This window comes from Eimeria necatrix, genomic scaffold, assembly GCF_000499385.1.
Source record: "Eimeria necatrix Houghton genomic scaffold, Enh_scaff22, whole genome shotgun sequence".
NCBI classification, from domain to species: Eukaryota; Apicomplexa; class Conoidasida; order Eucoccidiorida; family Eimeriidae; genus Eimeria; species Eimeria necatrix.
The window spans coordinates 96,284-110,629 of record NW_013652802.1 but is presented as its reverse complement, the minus strand read 5'-3'; the positions used below and the strand labels follow the sequence as shown (position 1 = coordinate 110,629).

At 53.1% G+C, this 14,346-nt stretch overlaps 3 protein-coding genes across 3 annotated transcripts; 2 read left to right on the top strand and 1 right to left on the bottom strand.

Annotated features, from left to right (window-relative positions):
- Window positions 1-1,027: 1,027 nt before the first annotated feature.
- On the top strand, window positions 1,028-5,208 carry ENH_00031580 (DnaJ domain-containing protein, putative; the record flags this gene model as incomplete). The annotated part of the gene is made up of 9 exons (XM_013580085.1): window positions 1,028-1,666; window positions 2,042-2,098; window positions 2,797-2,885; window positions 3,104-3,165; window positions 3,382-3,458; window positions 3,920-4,005; window positions 4,233-4,365; window positions 4,792-4,863; window positions 4,984-5,208. 9 exons carry the CDS (start codon window positions 1,028-1,030, stop codon window positions 5,206-5,208), a joined length of 1,440 nt encoding a protein of 479 aa, XP_013435539.1.
- Window positions 5,209-5,428: 220 nt separating this feature from the next.
- Window positions 5,429-7,653, bottom strand: ENH_00031570 (hypothetical protein, conserved; the record flags this gene model as incomplete). The annotated part of the gene is made up of 2 exons (XM_013580084.1): window positions 5,429-5,937; window positions 6,429-7,653. 2 exons carry the CDS (start codon window positions 7,651-7,653, stop codon window positions 5,429-5,431), a joined length of 1,734 nt encoding a protein of 577 aa, XP_013435538.1.
- Window positions 7,654-8,542: 889 nt separating this feature from the next.
- Window positions 8,543-13,324, top strand: ENH_00031560 (hypothetical protein, conserved; the record flags this gene model as incomplete). The annotated part of the gene is made up of 1 exon (XM_013580083.1): window positions 8,543-13,324. The coding sequence occupies one exon, from the start codon at window positions 8,543-8,545 to the stop codon at window positions 13,322-13,324; it is 4,782 nt and encodes a 1,593-aa protein (XP_013435537.1).
- Window positions 13,325-14,346: the final 1,022 nt, after the last annotated feature.

Sequence of the window (14,346 nt, the reverse complement as noted above, 5' to 3'; positions counted from 1 at the left end):
GTCAGAGTACGCTGAGTCCGCGTGGGCGGCGTGGGCGGACTCAGCGTACTCTGATTTTTATTACTCTATGGCGAATCGCATAACGTCTTCAACACTGAATTAGCATAGTACGAGAATTTGAGAGCTTCCCCTTGACACTGAATGAACCTCTGCTTACTGTGAGCGGGTCCCTAAACACAGCAACTGAGGCTGTTTCTTAATCTTAAAGTCTGGGTGAGCTGTGCTAATGAGAGAATCGCGGCTGAAATCCATTGTACAAGCGAGGGGCATAATGCACAGGCAATGGGCCTCCGAGAGCAGTTGAAGTGACCTTAGTCCCTTACACGTTCCCCAGGGGCTCTACGTATTACTTGATTAGAGCAAAATCATGAAAACGTCAAATAAAAACTGAATGCGAAGCCGATAACTTATTCTTGTACCGCAGTATGACGTGTCCGAACAGTTCGCCTCCACATGGGGCCCCGTGAGGCTAACGGGAGCTTCCCTCCATACGGTTCTCTGTATCCCTAGAGGCAAATCAATTCAAGCTTAGTGACAGGGCTAAAGTAAAATAATTGGATATGAAGATAAGGACATCAAGCAGTTGCTGTGGCAGGTAGTAAGACCCGAATGAGCACCTGGCATTCTCTGGGTTTTGCCAAGACAGAGTTGGTTGCAGCCCTCCATTATTGCCGTTTAGATCCCCACCTGACCGTTTTCTCCTCTACTTTATTTTTATTGGGCCGCGGCAGCTCGCTTTGCACAGGGCTTCCCCAAAGTCACTGGACACTGACGCAGCAGCAACAAGCTGCTGCCCCGTCAGCAGCAACGAATGCAACGACAGCGACGGCAGCCGGAGCAGCTAAAATAGCAGTAGCCGGGGCCACAGTTGCAGCGGCAACAACAGCGGCAACAACACGAGCGGCGGCGGTTGTAACAGTTGCAGCACCAGCGCAAGTTGCGGCACCGGCAGTAGCTGCGGCATTAGTGACGGTTGGAGCTCCAACAGCCAAAAGGAGGCAGCTCCATCATTTGTCACACCCGTCTTATGTTGCTTGTAGAGGGCTGCCGGCCGCTGCTGCGGAATTGGCCCTCCTTCCCCGCAGCAGTTGCTGGAGGATGCAACGAGCGGAACATTCTTGTGTTGGGTGCCAGCAGTTCCCCCCGTGCTGTGGTATGCACTTCAGCAACGATTGCAGCAGCAGTTTCGATCTTAAAAGCGAAGGAAGCCGCAAGGCAGAGGCTACGTAAGCCACGGAATGATGGGATTCAAGACGTAGGTTCAGACTTTCACCGCCAAGTGGAATGCTACTGCAGTGCCGGCTGTGAAAAAAATAGCCGCAGCAGGATCGGAAGAAGGAGCTTTGATAGGGGCTATAACTGGAGTCTTTCTAGCAGCAATTGCAGGACTGGCATCAGCAGCCATCACTCCCTCAGCCACAGGCGCAGTAGCAACAGCAACGGCATCGGCGGCGGTGGGAGCGAAGGCGGGAGCACCTCCGACTCAACGACGTCCGGTAGTCTATGTAGGAGGGAAGGCGCGTGGTGGTTTTCGGCATGCTCCGTGCGTGGGCTCTTTGTGGTCGGTGCGCGTTGCTCCGTCTCCAGGGCCTACAGCAGTAGCAGCAGCAGCAGCGCCAGTGCAACCACAACCACCGGTGTTGGGTCTCACTACGAAACCCTAGGGGTAAAGCCAAATGCAACTCAGGCGGAAATTCGACAGGCAAGAAGAGACACCAAAGCGTCGAAGGCTGAGAGACAAGAATTTGATAGACAACCACGCAGAGAAGCAGACAAGCAGATACACATGAATGCAGCATAATGGCAAGGCAGATAAACGAAGAGTAACCAGGGCAGAAAAACACGAATCTCTCAATAAATTGGCGTGCGACTAGAGGCAGACGGATAGACAAAGAAAACAGAGAGCTCGTCAAACGAGATCGCGCTGCTGTGCAGGACAGTGTCTCAGTGTCACTTCCATACGCTGTTTCTTTCCGTGCTTGTGTATGCGTTGGTTTGCTACTTAACGCATTTTCCGTATTTTGTGGTTTTTAACTTTCAGGCCTATGTGGCACTGGCCCTCAAATTACATCCAGACAGGAACAGAGACGACCCTAATGTTAGATAGCCACGGCTTATCTGCTGACGCTGCTCCTGCCGATTCTCCTGCTTTTGTTTCTTTCCATGTGCCGTTTGTTGCCTTTTGTTATTGCTGTTGGCGCTCCTGCTGGTGCTGCCGCTGATGCTGTTGTTGTTGGCTCGCAACAACTGTTCCCGTAAAGTAATGGAACAGCACTCACTGTTGCCGTTTCAGTGTTTCCTCTATTTGTAATTACTGTCTTCTTCTTTTGGGTATCAAACAATGCCACGCGTTTAGCCTTGCCGCGCTGCTCGTTTGCCTCTCTTCACCGTCGTCACTGCCTGTGTCTATTTGGGTTTTATAGTGTGTATGGCTGTTTCTGGTCTTGCATTTATTTTTTACCTTGCTGCCTTCCGAGCTTTGGTTAATCCTTGTAGTTCTCTCATTGTTGACTTTCCTCGATGTGCCTGTTGCTTTTCGTCCGTGCGTGTATATTTATCGCGTTCATCCCCTTTTTCCTGCCATCTTTGAGCTTCGATTTCTTTCTAGCGTCTGTTTGGGTCTTTGTTAAGTAAGGATCACCTCTTCTTGTGTATATGTGTGCGTGTGTCTGTGCATCGTACGTACGTATTTCTTTCTCTCCCTTCTTCCCTTTTTTGTTTTGTGTGTTTACTTTTTCGCCACCTGTGCTGGCCGCTTAAACCCAGTGGCCTACGGTTTGAGCTGCTTGTGTTCAGGCAGCAATGCGCTTCAATGAGATAAGAGCGGCTTATGATGTTCTCTCCCAGCCGTTTACCCGTAGCCATTACGACAGGCAATGTGAAGGGTAAAACTAGGCCTCCTCTTTCCTCCTATTCATTGCAGCATTTATCGCAGCATTGAATGTTATAAATGAAAATTTTAGAAATGTATTTGCCTACCACAGTGGTGCTTCTACGAGGAGGTAGTCGCCACATAGCGACATTGAGGGACGGGGCAAGACTTGCTGTCTACTTTGCACATCTGCTCATGTACGATAGCACTGCAACGTGAAATGCGCTGCAGCACCAGAGGTGTAGGGGCTATGGGTGAAGCAGTCTGGGAAGAAGAGACGGAGGAGCAGCGAAGTGAGTTGCTTGCCTGGGTTGTTAGGAAGCGAGGTCTCTAGTTGGTGTCGCCGCAAGAGGTGTCTAGAAGTATGTTTGGATCCGCTTGTGTGTGGCGTTTTCTCGGTAACATTTTGACACAGCTTACCGACTGTTCCTTCGTTTCATTGCATTGCCGGTTTGGGCTTGTTGTTTTGATTTCTTTTGCTCTTCACTTGTATCTCTGTCCTGCTGCAGCGCTTAGGAGGGAAAGATACCAAAGATACGCAGCAGAACAACGCAATGACGTTCCCGTGGACGATACCCCAGGAGTCGTGCGTTAAGACTTATCTTGTAGTTAAGCACCGCTAGGACCTTGTTGTTGTTGCTTGCCCTATTCCGTCGTGCATTAATATGCCTTAGAGGTAGTTCTGGGTGTTAGAACGCGGAGAAGACTATTCCTCTCCTGTCAAATTTCTGTGTTCCACCTGTTTTCTGTCCCCGTTTTCATGTCTGTCTGTGTCCGATCTTCGACCTGGTTTCCCTTCATCAACTGGCCTGTCCTTTCTGTATTTGCGTCTGCTCTTGTCAGCTATTGTGACCTCCTTACTCTTGTTGGCCTTTTTCTTCGTCCCTGTCTTCTGCTTGTCGCTGCCTGCTTGTTCTCTTGGCTCTGTTTGTTAGTTTGTCTGCAAAGGAGCCCAAATCCTAACCGAATCTAACTATGGCCGATTTTCACGGCTAACTCTCAGGAGACAGCGTCCAAGTGCAGTATTTGGGATTTTCTCTCTTTCAGGCGCCCGTCATCTTATGCGCCTTCCTCACGATTGCCTACTTCTCAGTGGCGTACCCCAAGGCGCGTGAGGCTGAGGAGTGTTATGGGTAAGAGAGATCGCCAGCACAAACCCTAAACCTTCGCCATGAACCGTTAGCCCCAATCCCAGTGTCCCTAGCCACTGCCCTTGGACAAGTATACTTCGGTTCCCCCAGCTGTTAAGTATATGCACCCATCAAGCTTTGGCTGTGGGCTCGCGCAGACGCGCTGTCACTCCCCGTAAAAATTTGAACAATTGCCCTACTCCCTATTGAGTTCTTTGTCCTTGCTTTAGGGTTCACGACAGGGTCACCGCGCAAGATACGCGGGGAGACACCTTAGTTAGGGCCTTCTACAACCCTCTTAGCTGCCAGTGGGAACGGATACCCAAAGGGCTGGAGGCTCCCCTGCCGTCCGCCTTGCACACGGTAACAATCAGCGCTAAAAAATTGAGTATTCACCTTGATGAGTTTAGGCCCCCTTTCAGTGCTGTCTCCTTTCTTTGTTCGCATGTTTTGTTGTGTTATTTGTACATATGGATGTATGCGTCTTCGTTGCCACTTTTTCCTGGCGGAGTGTGCCTGGCCTTAACCGGGTCGGTATCCATCTCGTTGTTCCCATTTGTGTTTGTGGCTTCGACTCAGTGTTTCGATTCTGCCACCGTATTTTCCCCCGTTTGCATACTTCTGCCGGGTTCAGCGTCTCTTCTGGTGCCCTTTCCAGCCAGTCCTGTTTTCTCCTTGTTCACCCCGTTACTGTCGCTGTTTCCGTTTCGTTCTTCGTTTTTTCAACTCCTTGCCCCTTTCTGTATCCCTGTACATTTCCGGCTTTTCTCTGTGAGAACGGCAATGCAGATGTATGCCGTACGCCACCCTTCACTTCACCTCGAAAAGTCCCACATGCCCAAGCAGTTGGCGGTGTCGCAGGTCTGTTTGTTTGCCTCTAGCAGTCGCTGCCGCTGCGGAAGCGTGAAAAACTTCTGAGCACTGCATGCAGCAACTGCAGCAGCAGCATGGACTGCGTGTCTGTGACTCGTGCTCATGCAGATGCCGCAGTCTCAGACGGAACCTTCACGTCTTGCTCGAGACCCTATAACTGGAGAGCATGTTTGGACTGACGAGCTTTTGAAGCACAGCACCGGAAGCTGCAGTAGTCCAAGCAGCAGAAAGGGCGGCAACAGCAGCAACAGCAGCGGCGGTAGCCCAAACGAAGCTCTACCCTCGACAGCAATTCAAGGGCAGCCCAAAGGGGCCGCAGCACTCTGTAGTTGAAAGCCAGCCAAAAGCCCTCAATGGTTTGAGTGCAGCTCCGCTGCAATGGCAGGGACGCTGCTGCAGCAATAGCTTGCTGCATGGGGCGTGGTGTACTCGCACTGGGTTGAACTGCACGAACTATGATCATTCTTTGCCAATAGCTGCACGCCTCCCCAGGACGTGGGTATGCCGGCTTCCAGTGTTGCTGCAATTGGCGCGATTGCAGTTCTTGTCTTCGTTACTGTTGGCAATTTCCGTGCAGCATCAGTTCCCGGAGCTCTGTACGGTTGTGGGGTGCTACCTGTAGTGTGTCTTTAGGAGGCTGCGTGCGCAGCCAGTCGTCGCCATAAGGCACCTTGCTGAACTTCAGCAGATCCAGAAGCTGTGGATCACTAGTCACTAGCGAAGCATTGCCCACGCGATTACAAAATACATAGTTAATCTCCCCGCGACGAGAAAAGCGTAGGTTGGCTACCTGCCCCTTTTGCCCTGGCTGCTGGTCCCGCTGAGACAGCCGCCGTTGAAGCGGAAGCTGAAGGCACAATTGCAGAGCAGAGCTAACAGAACAGCCAAGGAGAGCAGCGAGACGCTGCAGGGACACGCTGTGCCCCCCTAAAGGTGCTGCAGCAACCACGGCGGCGATAGCACTAGCCCGAAGCGCATCCAGGTGCCTGTATACTGCAGCCTGTAGCAGAAAGGGAAGCCGGGCCGATGTGCGCAGTACCCTGCATATATTCCCAAGCGATGCTGCGGCAGCCACAGAAGCAGCATGAGATGCAAGAGAAGCAAAATTTAGACATCGCTGGATGCCTTACTCCAGAAGCGTCTTCGGCACTGCAAATACGGGGGCAGACGCTTCCTGCATCGCAGGGCAAAGGGCTAAGCAAGCGCGCTGCCCTGGCACTAAGTACGCAAGGAACGAAAAAGTGGCGTACGAGAGATTGGTTTTGCACAACAATTGTCAGGCAGACGAACAGAAACATACGGGGAGCAATGCAAGTCACAGAAACATACAGACAACCTGAACACGCAGCAGACGGCAGCAAGATGCGAGCACGAGACGGAAAGAGAGAGAAAAACATAAGGCGGCGATGAGAAGGATCACCACTAGGCCGCATGCAGCCAGTGACGCAGTCAAGAGAGTCGGTCATGCGGAGCTTCAGACTCGTCTTGCCACCCACACGCACACCAGCAGCTACTTAGAAACTGAAGCGACCGAATTGCGGGAAAGCGCCCACCTTCGGAGATGAGTCGAAGGGCTAAGCGGCAGAGGCGCAGTTGCTTCCATCCATCTTTGCCCACAAGGAGCATCAACCGCTGAAGCAGAAACACCTGCTGCTGCTGCTGTTGTTGCAGTGGGGGCAGAAGCAGCTCATAAAGCATCAGGGCAGCGAAAAGTTCATCTAAGCTTGCAGCGTCCATCTGCAGCGCCTGCAATAGTGCAGCAAAGTGCTGCCGTTGTGCTACTGGCTGCTGAATCTGCTTTCCTGTCACTGCGCTGGCCACTTGTTGCAGCTGCTGCAGCATCGAAGAGAAAGTTCCGCTAAGGAGTAGGCGGTTCAGGCTTGCGGGGAAGGAAGCAGCCCTTTGCGCGGTCTCTGCCTCATTTTGTTGTCTGCTGCAGACGCTGGCTATTTCTACAGTGCTCCTGCACACAGCTGGCGTTGCATACAGTTGCTGCAGCTTCTGCAGGGCTGGCTTCCCACAAGTGAAGCAACTGCTGCAGCAACTGCAGCTGTATCCGTCCTTTGCTTCTGTGTGGTAGAGACGCCCTCCCCAGAACACCTCCGCGAACAACATAAAGCGGATACTGCGGAATAACTGGGACACTACTAGTGCAGGCGTCAAATTCTGCTGCTGCTGGTTCTGCTTCGTATGCTCGCACCGCTGCATGTGCAGTAGCAGACCCTGCCGCTGCGCTCTCAGTCTGTCTGCAATGAAAACGAATCCCTTACGCTGCTGGCGCAACAGGACAGTGCACTCACAGGCGCTTGTATTGCTGTTGTGGCTGCTGCTTTTGTTACTGCTTCTGAGAAAAGAACAACAGGGCTCTGCATCGGACACACAAAAAGGGAAGACAAGGGAGGTCAATAAATTGCCCAGGAGGTACCCGCTTAACTCCGTGAGAGCCTCTATGGGCAAGAGTTCACGAAGAACGAGAGATCCCTTCTTCCCATGACTGCTGCCGGTGCAGTAACCGCAGCGGACAAACTGCTGCACGAGACAGCGCCGGGGAGGGGCTTCGAGAGGGCTGGGCTGAATTGCACGTCGGAATGAGGATTCAGAGGGACCGCAGAAATAGTGGCGTGCAGGAAACCGGCAGCTGCCGCAACTGCAACTAGTAGCGGAAGCAACAGTATCAGAAACACCTGTTGCTTGTTCTCTTGCCGCTGTTGTCTCTGGCTCCGTAGCTGCTCCCGTTGGAGCTGCAGACTGATCTCTTCTGCGATGTTCATCCCCCATGGATGTTTCTTCTGTTGTTATTGACATCACTGCTTCTGTGGGAAATCCACTGCGAAACAATATGAAGAGTAGTTCAGGTAATGGTAATACCGTAAGCTACAATGGTCGCCAGAGGTGACCCTGAGCGGGTGACCAAGCGCAGCAGCAATCATGCAGGCACTTTAAGGCCATTCGATGTAGGAGCTGCATTTTCAGGTGTCATCTGCTCAACAGGTGAGGCCGTTCTGCGCTGCCTTCTACAGAGGCAACAACAACATGCCGCTGCTGATTCCTCCGTAAGACAATTCCCTTGGCCGTGGGCTTCCAGCTCAAAGCTTGTGTTATGTGTGTTTGCTTCATTTATCTCGAAAAGAGAAATAAAAGCAACGAAATAACGATGAAGTGTCGCTGTCTGGGGGTGGTGTTGGTGCTGTTGCCGTTGCGCAGCTGCATCGCATGCAGGACGAGGCCCTGTGTACTTCTGGCTGCTAGACACAAGAATGACGATTCATGGCTATTGTGGGCGCACAGTCACCCTGAAGTAATTCCTGTTTATAAGGGAGCAGCAGCACGAACCTCTCAACAAGCAGCTTGGGCGAGGGGAACTGAGTATGCTGCTGCTACTGCGGTTGCTACTTCATGCTTTCATCTGGCTGCAGTGCCTGGATAGCTGCTACATGCATCCCCATTCTCTGTTTATTTCTTGGTGTAGAATCACCTTCTGTTAACAAGGGCTTGACGAGATTGGCTTGACGAAATAGTGCTACAGGAAATGCCACTGCAGCCTCACCTATTCCCTGATGCGAACAACGTTAGCTGCAAGTGTATGCAGCAACCGCCGCTTCAGCAGTATCAGCCCTGGCAACGTTAGTAGCCAGAGCAGCAATCACAGCAGCTGCAGCAAAGGCCTATGGAAAATGCTGGAGGGAAAAGCATGAAGAGAGCAAAGGTCGCAACGGCAGGTGACAGATGGCGCAAGAGGTCCTTCCTTGGGCCGGTGCTTCTGCTTCTTCTTGATGCTGCTGTCGTGCTGCTGTTGCTCGCCGCCGTCTTTGCTGACCCTTTTCCTCCCGAAAAAGAAGCAGCAGGCGAAATCGAATGCCTATATAGCTGTCTATTCCCCACCACTGCATCGGCTCCTGAACCCCAGAAGCAGCAGCTGCAGCTTTCGCCGCAGCAAGAAAATGCAACAGCTGAATCAGTTAGCTCTGCAGACAATGGAGGAAGGCCTAGGACTACGCGGTGCAGCAGCAAGAGTTGCAATCGTCTCCGTTTGCCTGCTGCGGCAGCTGCTGCAGCTACGGTGGAGTTACTTCGGGGCAGCAGCGGGGCAGCAGTGACCGCAACAGCGCGCATCAGTCAGCTGTGTCGGGTAGTCAGGGACATGGTAGCAGCAGGAGCATCAGCAGCAGCTGCAGCGGTCAGCCGAGGCAAGGCAACCGCCAGCTCACTGCTGCAGGATGGTCTGCTGCAGCACCTCCTTGTGCTGCCGAGGGGACCCCCCCTGCTCATGCCTAAGGGCTTGCTGCTGTTGCCTTCACTTCCACCTTTTTTGTTGCCGCCTCCGCACAGCCGCCTGAGGCGTATCTTCGACTTTCTCCCGGGCCTATTGTTGCGAGTCTCTTTCTTGCCTCCTGCTCCCCGCCCTCGTCCCAGCAACAACGGCAGCAGCGGTGAAAGCAGCAACAGCAGGAAGAGAGTCCGATATGTGGCTCAAATTCCAATGGGTCTTAGCTATCTGTTTCTCACTAGGTGTGTCCTTCTGTTGATCATCGGTGCTTCTTACGTAGCCCTTAGGCGTTCGTGTGCTTCAGCCGCTGCAGCTGCTGCGCAGGCCCAGGAAGCAGTAGCAGAGGCAAATGTAAGGGCTCGTTCTATTAAGTATCGCCGTCAAAATAAAAGGCGTGAGCGTGAAGGCAGCAGCAACAGCATGGAAAGTGACAGTAGCATTGTCAACCGGTGCAGCAGAGGCAACAGCGGTAGCAGCAGCAAGATGGCCGGATGCGACAGTTTACGTTGTCGGATGGAACGGGAGCTCCGCAGAGCAGATAAAAGGAGACGCCGGCACAGAACTGCTGTTGCTCGGGACTGGCGCCAGTCTATATTCAGTTGTCTTTTTTCGTGCTGTTTTGCAGCTTCTGCAGTGAGCTTGGCGCCGCTCTTGCTGCACGCATCTGTTTCTCCCTCAAATGTTCTTGTTGCTGCTGCTGTTGCTGCTGCGTGTGCTTTCCACGCATCGGCCTTAAAGTGCCTGTATCGCAGCAGAGTTACTGCTGCGCAACAGCTAATTAGCAGCAGCAGCAGAAACAACGCCGCGTGCAGTTCGGAAGAAAGCTGCACAAGCAGCTGCAGCAGCAACAGGCCTGCAGACCAAAGGTCTGAGAGCCCATGCAACCACAATAACGACGGCAGCAGTAGCTGCAAAACCAGGAGTGCTGCGCTCCTTCATTTCAGGGGAGATGAGGCTGCTGCACCAATCGGAAATGGCAACATGCGTCCCATCAGCAACAGCAGAGAAGAATGCGAGAGCAGCAGCAGCTGCAGCAACTGTAGCAGCTGCGTAGTTGAGGAGCGCGACGGCTCATTGCTGCAATGTAAAAGCAGAGGCAGCAGCAAGGACAGCAAAGGCTGCGAACAGCTCAGCGCCTGTGCCTGTTCGGAGGCCCTACCTTCGAAATCTAGCAGCAGCAGCAGCAGCAGCAGCAAGAGCAACTGCAACAGCGGCAGATCCAGCAAGCTCCCTGTTCGCAGTGACGGGGGCAAAGGCAACAACACCAGCGGCGCTAATATGTCTTTCCCTTACTACATGCGCGCAGTTGGATGCATGCTGTGTGGAGGTGCAGCGGCTGCTGCTGGAGATGCCTCCTTGATTTTCGCGTTTGTACCATTGCTGCTGCACCTCGCGTTTCGCTTGCCGGTTAATGAGTCCAGGATTGTTGGGGCCACAAGGTGCAGTGACAGCAGCACCAGCAGCTGTGACGGCAGCTGTAGCCGCAGTGCTTGCCTGAAGAAGAGGTTGGGCCGAGTCTCACGGCTCCTGTTGCTGCTGTTTGTCGCTGCTGCCACAGGTGTGTTGCTTGGCGCTGCAGGAGCTGCAGCTTTGGAGACATTAGCTGTGAATGAGACGCTACCATGTCAACAGTTGATGGTGTACGTGTACTGCTCGTTAATGCAGCGCCTGCAGCATGCCAAGGCTTCGCTACTGTTGTCAGCAGAACGAGCGTTGCAGCAGTTGTTACTTTCTCACCAGTGGATGGACACCTCAGCAGTTGCTGCACAAAGCAGCAGCAGCAGCTTTGGCTGGCACAAGGCAACGCGGCTGCTGCTGTGGCAGCGAGAGGCAGAGGGTTCCCCGTCTACGGGACGCATCAGCCTCCATCAGTATGTGTTGCAGCTGCCAGGAGGCATGCTTTTTACTACCTTTGGGCTGCTATCCCTTCTGCCGTTACTGCTTTTGCCGTTACAGCTGGTGGCTAAGTTGTTGCGTCTTGGCGGGACTCTGGTACCAAAACATGCATCAGTCCGCTGGAGCGTACCCCGTTTCTGCTGGAAGAGGCGGAATAGCGCGCTACAACTTTCTGATCACGCAATAAGCAAGAAGAGCAACAGTTGCAGCGGCAGCAGCAGCAACAACCGCGAAACAAACATACCAAAAAATACGGGCGCACAGGGCAGCTGCTTTCTCCCTAACGAACATTCGATGTCGGGAGATTCTGGCATCACTTTGAAGTCTCAAAGGGCAAGTAGCAGTGGCACTGACCGTAGCGTGAACACCAGCAGCAGCAACAACCATTGCGAGAAGAGCAGCAGTAATGACAGCATCAGGAGCGAGCAAGGAGACGGAGGCAGCGATGCCTTCATCCCCTGGTTTATTTGCTGTGATTTCGGCTTCCCGTGGCTTGCAGGAGCCTTCTGCCTGCTATTGACAATGCAGCAGCAAGGCCAAGTAAGTCTACAACAGCAACAACAGGAAAAGAAGGACGCGCTGGTGCCGCTTCTGTTGCCTTTCTGCACTGTAGTGGCGGCCTGTGGAGCAGCTGCAGGGGCAGCACTGCTGCAACAAATCTTCCCAACAGAGGTGTCGAGCACAGAGTTAGCCACGTTTGGTGCTGCTGCTGCTGTGGGCCGTCGCAGCTCTGCATTTGCAGCAACAGAAAGTGACGCCTTTTTTGACGACGTATCTCCGGCCATGCGTGATGTGCTTGAGCAAAGTAAGCTTGGGGACTACCCTTGCTGTGGCAGCAAGAGCGGTCACAACAGTAGCAAAGGCAATAATTACTCTGACGTTGCTGCACGTAAAGCAGGCGGATGTGCTGCAAAGGCGATTGGCTTTGTGCGTGCTGATGCCGCGAGCAGTAGCCATAACGGCAGTGCAAGCAGCAGCAGTAGCGGCTGCTGCGAAATGGGGGCGCTGCAACTGCTGCATGCGGTATCAGCACGCCTACCGCCACAGGCCGCGTCAGCCGCAAGGCAGTTACGTCGCGCCTCTTTTGCATGCATCGAAGCGACACTGAAGAGAAGTCCGACTTTGCTGCAATTGCGGCGAATGGCCTTGTGGCAGAAGAAGTTGGCGCGGCGGTTGCTGACACCGCGCGGAGCAGCAGCTGGAGCTGCAGCAGTTGGACTGCTACTGTTGTTTGCTGCTGCCGACGTGATCGCCCTAGCCAGGCTTGCAGTTGCAGCATATCTTTCTCCGGGGGGGCACGCTCTGCATGCGCTAGAGCGACTGTTGCTGTTGCACAAGAAAGAGATGCAGGCGCATACCGACGTAGTACCAACAATAGCAGCAGTTGCAGCAGCAGGGGTTGCTGGTGGGGGTCCCGTCAGGAGCATAACGGTGCCAACAATTTTTCGACAGCTCTATGATTCAGCATTGTATCCAGATGTAGGGGAGGCGCTTCCTACTGCTGCTTCTGTGATATACAGTCCGTGGATTGCTGCAGGGGCAGCAGCGCCTGGCTCTGCAGCAGCGGCGGCAGCAGCAAGCGCTGCTGCAGCAGTCCCCATTGGTACTTTGGAGGAGCTCCTGCAGCCTCTTCACCCCCTGGTGGCAGTTGCGCTGCATCGGCACAAACCAATACAGCAAGAAGCCATTCGGGCTGCGTCATGCACTCCTGAGTTTCTGGGGACTCACTTTCACTACTTCTTGACATCAGGACCCACTCACAAGAAGCAGCAGCAACAGGCCGAAGAGCAGCACCACCGCTGCACTATTTATGTTGCTGCAGATGCATTGTCCGTTGGTGTTTCTCCGTTTGCTTCTCCTCCCCCCTCTCGTTGTCTTGTGCAGTTGGGGCCTCCTGGGGATTTGGAGAGAGCTTTGGCGTCGTCAGCCTTCAACTTCATCATCACAGCAACCCCACCTGACGTCTTCCCTGGCTCACTTTGCAGCAGAAACAGCAGCAACGACAACGGGATTAAATACTGCTTGCTGTTTGCTTCTGCTGGTTTAGCTGAGGTACGGCTTGACGCTGCTCCGCTCTTGCAGCTGTTGGGGATGACGCCTTCCCGGTGGATGCCACAGAAGCCGCATATTGCACAGCAGCGGTGGCGGCTGCTACAGCTGCGGGAGAAAGACTCACAGAAAGGTCTGCTATTGCTGTCTCTGCAGCACAGAGCATTTGTGTACTACTGCGCTCATCCAATGCCCAGACGCAGGAGGCTTAGGAGGCGGCAAACGGATCAGCAGTAGCTGCTACTGCAGTGTTGAGGGCTGGACCAACAGAGCATTCCAAGTAGCTTTTTTGAGCAACCGCAGCTGCTGCAGACACTGCTAAATTACCAGGGCCGCCGATGCACTACCGAGAGTGTGACAAAACATTTGATACTGCTACACTGTGCTATTCTTTAAGCCTGTGGAAAACATGGGTAAACAGCGTCTGCTGGAGGCTTTTCTGTTGTAGCGGTTCCCTGCACCTGTGGTAGGCCTTTCAGCGGTACCATGAATTCCTGCCTTTGCTCTGGGATCTTTTTGTCGGTGGAGTGTGGTTCGATGCAAGTGATGGTATGACAGCATGAGCTACCATATTATTTAGTAGGTGATGCTTGATGGGTTTAAACTGTTATCTTCTCCATGATGTGATTTAGTTGTGACGTTGGTCGCTACCACGCAGCGGCGGTGCAGAGGCATTCTTCGGTGGGTGCACCGTTGCAGCGTTCTTTCGCTCTTTCACTCAACTACATTCATATTAAAATTTCATTTAAATGCACTTTTGGGGTAAGTGCGTCCTCATTTCTCTTCCTGCGGTGCTCGATGGAGGTCTCCTGCGTTGCGGCATGGTCTGAAACTCCTTAATTGCGTCTTGCAAACCGAAGCCACAAATCACAAGCATATTAAAATAAGCTTTTGAGCATGTTTTTCAAAGCCTTTCTATAATTGCAGTTGGACGGCGTCATAAAAAGCAGGGTGCACAAGAGGCCCACTGGTCTGGGGACCTGGACCGCCCTTCCCCAGTGCCTGTCTTCGTGTGCTGCATTTCGTTGTGGGGTCCTTGACCTTGAGTATGGCATAGATGAGGTTGCATTGGAATTCAGGTTTTTGCTAGAGGCGTATTAACATCGAGACGGCTTTAAAACACCAAGGGAGACTCCTCCAATCCTCTCTCTCGAGTCTGGGCCGTGGCTAGTAGCCGCACGGCGAGAGTACCTCGCGCACACTTTACAATGTTTTTCCCCTTATTTTTCAGTTTTCCCCCCGATACAACTTTCAACATT